Source organism: Pongo abelii, chromosome 11 (assembly GCF_028885655.2).
Source record: "Pongo abelii isolate AG06213 chromosome 11, NHGRI_mPonAbe1-v2.0_pri, whole genome shotgun sequence".
Lineage (NCBI taxonomy): Eukaryota > Metazoa > Chordata > Mammalia > Primates > Hominidae > Pongo > Pongo abelii.
Window position 1 is genome coordinate 144,058,013 of NC_071996.2, and position 7,219 is coordinate 144,065,231.

Genomic DNA, 7,219 nt, shown 5'->3' on the forward strand with positions numbered 1-7,219 from the left:
AGCTCTCTGTAGCCCTGCCAGCCCTGTGTAGCCCCAGGCCCTGCCAGGGGTCAGCGTGGGGGCTGATCCAGAGATCTCAGGCCTGACAGCCCCCATGCCTCAGAGGAGAGTCTCTGGCCTGCTACCCTGGAGCACCGTGTGGTACCATCGAGCCCCCGGCACCTGTGGGGCAAAGCCGGCCACAGCCCTAGGGACACTCTGAGCAGTTACAGACCTGGAAGTCTCACTTCCAAATGGAATGGGGAAGTCCAGGGTCCCATCTAGGCCCGGGGTACGGGGGCTTTTCCCTAAAGCCCTTGCAGCACATGTGGAGGTCTGAGGGTGAGCCTGTGCCTCCCCACCCCTTGCCCAGCAGGGGAGATGTCTGGGGTTCTAGGCTGCAGGAGGCCTCCCAGAGCCCTCAGACAGGCCCGGGGTGCTCAGAGCTGAAGCTTCTAGATTGCAGAAGCTAAGAGAAGACAGGAAGCCTAGGAGAGCAGCAGAGACAGTGTGGCGGGAGGGGCAGCAGCCCTGGAGACTCGCAGGGCAGCCGGCTGGGGCCACAGGGAGCACAAGTGGGGACCAGTGGAGAGAAGGAGCGGATGGCAGGGGAGCACAGACCGGCCCAGCCCCTCTTAACCCAGTGAGGCCCCATCTCCACCAGCAGCCCCTCCCTGGGTGTTCTCAGGGGGTCACTGAGTCACAGAGCATCTGTTCCTGCCCAGGGCTCAGCTCAGAAACTGCCACTGGAGCCCCAGTCAGAGGCCCTGAGACCCGAGAGAGGACCCCTGCCAGCTGGGCCACTGCTCCCCAGGCTAGGGGGTGAGGTCTCAGGGAGCCCCGTGGATGCTCTCAGGGCCCACAGCCGCTGCAGCGTGGCGTCCGACTCCGAGGTCCTCAGAGTGTATCCTCAGAGCCGCGGGTCTCCCGGGCTGAGTCCCCTGCTCTGGTCCAGCTGCCACGGCGGGGGAAACATGGTCCCGATCACGCCCCCTCCCTGTGCGCAGACCACTTCCAGCACCTGCTGAACGATTCGGAGCGGACGCTGCAGGGCACCTTCCCCGGCGCCTTCGGAGAGCTGTACACGCAGAACGCGAGGGCCTTCCGGGACCTGTACTCAGAGCTGCGCTTGTACTACCGCGGCGCCAACCTGCACCTGGAGGAGACGCTGGCAGAGTTCTGGGCCCGCCTGCTTGAGCGCCTCTTCAAGCAGCTGAACCCCCAGCTGCTGCTGCCCGATGACTACCTGGACTGCCTGGGCAAGCAGGCTGAGGCGCTGCGGCCCTTCGGAGAGGCCCCAAGAGAGCTGCGCCTGCGGGCCACCCGTGCCTTCGTGGCTGCTCGCTCCTTTGTGCAGGGCCTGGGCGTGGCCAGTGACGTGGTCCGGAAGGTGGCTCAGGTGCGCACAGCCACCCAGGGCTCTCAGAAGCCCCTCCAGACCCCCATGCGCTGCCCAAGGGATTTCCTCTTCCCCCTACTTAACCCTGTGTCCCTGGGCCTCTGGGCCAGCCTCTGACCTCAGCCCCACAGCCTCAGTCCCTCCTGCATTGGCTGCTGCCCACGGCCTGCTAACAGCACACCCACAGATGTGAGCCCTGCTCTGGGCAGGCGGCTCTGGGCTGGCCCACCCCTGCCTAGACCCATCGTGGGCCAGGATGGGAAGGGCCAGGGGCTGGGGCTGGATGCTGAGCCAGGCTGTGGAGTGAAGGTGCAGAGGAGACAGAAGAGAACATGCGTGGGGGCCGGCTAGGGTGGGGCCACAGAGCCTCGCAGGCCAGGGGGATGCCTTGGTCCCTTGGCGGGGCACGTGTCAGACCCAGCTAGGCTGGGACATAGGGAGGGCGTCAGCCTCAGACCCACATGCGCTGGGTGGGAACTGCCCCCACCTCCAGGCTCCTGGGCAAGTCATCCCCAACCCGGAGCCTTGGTTTCCTCAGTGGCATGGGGGTGAGGATATTCTTGCCTCCCTGTGGCCCTCAAGATCATTAGAAGGAGGGCCGTCGGGGCTGGCAGGCCCTGCGAGTCAGGCAGGTGCCACTGCGAGCTGGGGCAGAACAGAGGCCTCCCCTGACTTCCCTCCAGAGCCCCCCACCCTGGGGCTTCGTTAGGGGCTGGCCGGGGCCAGGCACACCCGGGGCCTCGGGGCCTGGCTCAGGCTCCCTTGCTCCCCAGGTCCCCCTGGGCCCAGAGTGCTCGAGGGCTGTCATGAAGCTGGTCTACTGTGCTCACTGCCTGGGAGTCCCCGGTGCCAGGCCCTGCCCTGACTATTGCCGAAACGTGCTCAAGGGCTGCCTCGCCAACCAGGCCGACCTGGATGCCGAGTGGAGGAACCTCCTGGGTGAGCCCCCACCCGCCAGAGCGGCCTGGAACTGTCTTGGGGAGTGCACGGCTGGGGGTCCTGGGGGCGGGTGGTCCCTAGCTCAGGACTTGGACCCAGGGGCCTGATCAGGGATGCCCTGACCTGGGCCAGATCTGGGTGGTGCTGCAGGGTTGAGGGGCCAGGGTGCCTTTTGGATGTCCTGAGTGATGTGTGACTTGGGGCAGCTGCCAGGGAGGGAGCCCTGTGGGGTTGTAGTTTCTGGTCCTTCCCCAGTTAGCAAGCACCTCAGTGTGCATACATGCCAACACGTGTGACTCATCGAGGATCAGCGCTTGTTTAAGCTAACACATATAGGCACTGCCACATGACAGGCTAACACATGCGAACTGGCGCGCACACTTGCTGACACACAGTGGGCCACTGCCCACCAGTACGGCATATGCTCCTGTGTGCATGTGATGACATGAGCTGGGCTGACCCACATCAATGCCAACACGTGTGTGCTAATATGTACATGCTTATCCAGATCCACTAACATGTACACATGCTTACTTGGGGGGGACAGCATGCATCTGTGCCAACACACGTGCTAGCATGTGCTGACACGGGGCCAACAGGTGTGTGCTAATGTAATGGGAGCTGACAAAATGCATAAGCTTTACTTGTACATGTGCTCACCATGCACGCAACACACACATGAACTAAGGTGTACATGGTGGGGCATGAGGTGAGCCAGCATGCATACACACCAGCTCACGTGGGCTCATGTGCACACAAGCTGGACCAAGGTCAGCCAGCGTATGTACATGTCAACACCTGCATGAAGCAGCGTGGACATACGAGACACGGCAGGCCAGCAGGCATGCAGAATGGCCTCTGTGTGTGCGTGTTCACCTGTGCCCGTGGCACAGGTACACACGTGGGCGTGGGCCAGGCTGAGTGCACGTGGCCTGCACACGTCACATGGGCCAACCTGAGTGCATGCGCGGGATCTCCCGTGCTGACCTGTGCCGTCAAGACTGCACTGACATGCATACGTGGTGACGCCTGCATGTGCGCGTTAACGCCTGTGTGCGCGCGTCAACGCCTGTGTGCGTGCACGTCACCTGTGTGCACGCGTGTTAACGCCTGTGTGTGCGCGTGTGTTAACGCCTATGCTAGACTCCATGGTGCTCATCACCGACAAGTTCTGGGGTGCATCGGGTGTGGAGAGCGTCATCGGCAGCGTGCACACGTGGCTGGCGGAGGCCATCAACGCCCTCCAGGACAACAGGGACACGCTCACGGCCAAGGTGCGGGCAGGAGGACGTGACGAGCACAGCGGGGTGGGGGTCCTGGATGTGGCCCCATTGGGCTTGAGGGGCCCCACTGCCCCCCAAGGACCCTGCAGTGTCTCTCCAGGTCATCCAGGGCTGCGGGAACCCCAAGGTCAACCCCCAGGGCCCCGGGCCTGAGGAGAAGCGGCGCCGGGGCAAGCTGGCCCCTTGGGAGAGGCCACCTTCAGGCACTCTGGAGAAGCTGGTGAGTGGCCCCTGCCCGTCCACTGGACCAGGCATGAGGGAGGCAGACAGGCAGGGGCGGGCTGGCCCTGGCAGCCCAGTGGCCTGACTGCTGCCCGACAGGTCTCCGAAGCCAAGGCCCAGCTCCGTGACGTCCAGGACTTCTGGATCAGCCTCCCAGGGACACTGTGCAGCGAGAAGATGGCCCTGAGCACTGCCAGTGATGACCGCTGCTGGAACGGGATGGCGAGAGGCCGGTAGGTGCCCGCCTGGCTGGCACAGCCCTCCCTCCCATGCCGTCTCCATTGGACTGTGCCTGGGCCAGGTGCTGTCTGCACGGGGCCACGTCCCTTGCTGGAGGGCTTGAGCCCCACTTCTCTGCGGCCTGCGTGGGCTCTGCTCGGTCCCTGGAGGCTGCTGGGCATCTCAGGCTCGGAGGGTGGGAGACTGTCCTGCTCAGGTGATGGCCCTTTGCAGGGGCTGGAGCAGTGACCTGGACTCTGCCTGCCTTTCCCCCAGGTACCTCCCCGAGGTCATGGGTGACGGTCTGGCCAACCAGATCAACAACCCCGAGGTGGAGGTGGACATCACCAAGCCGGACATGACCATCCGGCAGCAGATCATGCAGCTGAAGATCATGACCAACCGGCTGCGCAGCGCCTACAACGGCAACGACGTGGACTTCCAGGACGCCAGTGAGGGCGGGGCCTGGCCGGGCGGGCAAGGGGCCGGGGTTGGTGGGGGTGCCACAGGGGTGTGACTGCCCTCCAGGTTCCCCCACCTGAGGGGCTCTCTGCTCCGGCATCACCACAGTGACTCTGAGGACGCTGTGCTGCCCAGGCACGATCACCGAGCCCTGCACCTCTGCGGCGCCCTGGAGGCCTGGCCAGGATGTCTGTTGGCTTTGGCTCCAGGGACCAAGGGAGGCAGCCCCAGGGAGTGAGAGTCTCCCAGCCTCGGGGATCAGCAGGGATCGGGTGCTGCTGGTCCTGGGATTCCACACCTAAAGGATGTTGGGGTCACCTGGCATGTGGGGCCCTCACAGGGCGGTGCTGCACTGGGGTCTCCTGTGGGGACCTGCCTGCCGGAGCCTCCTCTCCTTCCCAGGTGACGATGGCAGCGGCTCGGGCAGCGGTGATGGCTGTCCGGATGACCTCTGCGGCCGGAGGGTCAGCAGGAAGAGCTCCAGCTCCCGGACGCCCTTGACCCACGCCCTCCCAGGCCTGTCAGAGCAGGAAGGGCAGAAGACCTCGGCTGCCAGCTGCCCCCAGCCCCCCACCTTCCTCCTGTCTCTCCTCCTCTTCCTGGCCCTTACAGTAGCCAGGCCCCGGTGGCGGTAACTGCCCCAAGGCCCCAGGGACAGAGGCCAAGGACTGACTTTGCCAAAAATACAACACAGACGATATTTAATTCACCTCAGCCTGGAGAGGCCTGGGGTGGGACAGGGAGGGCCGGCGGCTCTGAGCAGGGGCAGGCACAGAGGCCCCGGCCCCAGGCCTGGCCTCGCCTGCCTTTCTGCCTTTTAATTTTGTATGAGGTCCTCAGGTCAGCTGGGAGCCAGTGTCCCCACAAGCCATGTATTTCAGGGACCTCAGGGGCACCTCCGGCTGCCTAGCCCTCCCCCCAGCTCCCTGCACCGCTGCAGAAGCAGCCCCTCGAGGCCTACAGAGGAGGCCTCAAAGCAACCCGCTGGAGCCCACAGCGAGCCTGTGCCTTCCTCCCCGCCTCCTCCCACTGGGACTCCCAGCAGAGCCCACCAGCCAGCCCTGGCCCACCCCTCAGCCTCCAGAGAAGCCCCGCAAGGGCTGTCTGGGTGTCCACCATCCAGGGTCTAGCAGAGCCTCTGAGATGATGCATGATGCCCTCCCCTCAGCGCAGGCTACAGAGCCCGGCCCCACCTCCCCGCGCCCTTGAAGGGCCCCAGCGTCTGCAGGGTGGGTCCTGAGAAAGCATCACTGCTGAGGAGTCTGAGGACTCTGTCCTCCCACAGACCTGCAGTGGGGGGCCCTCCATGCGCAGATGAGGGGCCACTGACCCACCTGCATTTCTGCTGGAGGAGGGGGAGTTGGGCCCAAGGCCCAGGGAGGCAGCGTGGGCTCTGCCGATGTGGGCTGCCCCTCGCACACGGGGCTCACAGGGCAGGCCTTGCTGGGGTCCAGGGCTGTTGGAGGACCCTGAGGGCTGAGGAGCAGCCAGGACCTGCCTGCTCCCATCCTCACCCAGATCAGGAACCAGGGCCTACCTGTTCAGGGTGACACAGGTCAGGGCTCAGAGTGACCCTCGGCTGTCACCTGCTCACAGGGATGTTGGTGGCTGGTGAGACCCCGCACTGCAGACGGGAATGCCTAGGTCCCTTCCCGACCCAGCCAGCTGCAGGGCACGGGGACCTGGATAGTTAAGGGCTTTTCCAAACGTGTATCCATTTACTGACACTTCCTGTCCTTGTTCACGGTGAGCTGTTCGCTCCTCCCAGATAGCTTTGGAGGGACGCAGGGCCCACTTTGGACCCTGGTGACCTCCTATCATTCACTGAGGCCATCAGGGCCCTGCCCCAGGCCTGGACGGGCCCTCCTTCCCTCCTGTGCCCCAGCTGCCAGGTGGCCCCGGGGAGGGGCGGTGTGGTGTTGGGAAGGGGTCCTGCAAGGGGAGGAGGACTTGGAGGGTCTGGGGGCAGCTGTCCTGAACCAACTGACCCTGAGGAGGCCGCTTAGTGCTGCTTTGCTTTTCATCACCGTCCCGCACAGTGGACGGAGGTCCCCGGTTGCTGGTCAGGTCCCCATGACTTCTGTTCTCTGGAACCTGACTTTAGATGTTTTGGGATCAGGAGCCCCCAACACAGGCATGTCCACCCCATAATAACCCTGCCAGTGCCAGGGTGGGCTGGGGGCTCTGGCACAGTGATGCCGGGCGCCAGGACAGCAGCACCCCTGCTGCACACAGACGGCCTGGGGGCGGCGCTCAGACCCCACCCTACGCTCATCTCTGGAAGGGGCAGCCCTGAGTGGTCACTGGTCAGGGCAGTGGCCAAGCCTGCTGTGTCCTTCCTCCACAAGGTCCCCCCACCGCTCAGTGTCAGCGGGTGACGTGTGTTATTTTGAGTCCTTGTATGAATAAAAGGCTGGAGACCTACAGCAGGGCGAGGCCTCGGGGAGAGAGAGTGTGTGCGTATGTGTGTGTGTGTGTCCCTCTGGGGCTTGGGCATGGACCACACTTCCGTGTTTGGGGTGAACATGCAGCTCCTGCCAGCTGCGCCCTTCAGCCTGTCTGCAGCTCCACCTCACCCTGGACAGACTCGGGTCTGTCCACCCCTCTCCTTGGTGCAGGGGAGAGGGAAAAGGCCAGGGCACGGAGACCCAGACGGCCTCCAGCAGGCCCCACCTCCCATCTACCTCTTCCTGCCTCCTGCCCCTGCTCTGGGCAC

The 7,219-nt window shown here is 64.4% G+C and overlaps 1 protein-coding gene across 1 annotated transcript in view; it reads left to right on the forward strand.

Moving 5' to 3' along the window:
• The window catches only part of GPC1 (glypican 1), a 32,325-nt gene extending 25,396 nt beyond the window's left edge, over window positions 1–6,929 (forward strand). The window contains exons 3-9 of the mRNA XM_024243651.3: window positions 987–1,378; window positions 2,152–2,317; window positions 3,461–3,591; window positions 3,701–3,820; window positions 3,922–4,055; window positions 4,318–4,493; window positions 4,906–6,929. Coding sequence (XP_024099419.1) covers window positions 987–1,378; window positions 2,152–2,317; window positions 3,461–3,591; window positions 3,701–3,820; window positions 3,922–4,055; window positions 4,318–4,493; window positions 4,906–5,138 — 1,352 coding nt within the window. The 3' untranslated portion in view covers window positions 5,139–6,929. The remainder of the gene's footprint in view (window positions 1–986; window positions 1,379–2,151; window positions 2,318–3,460; window positions 3,592–3,700; window positions 3,821–3,921; window positions 4,056–4,317; window positions 4,494–4,905) is intronic.
• The last annotated feature ends 290 nt before the right edge of the window (window positions 6,930–7,219 follow it).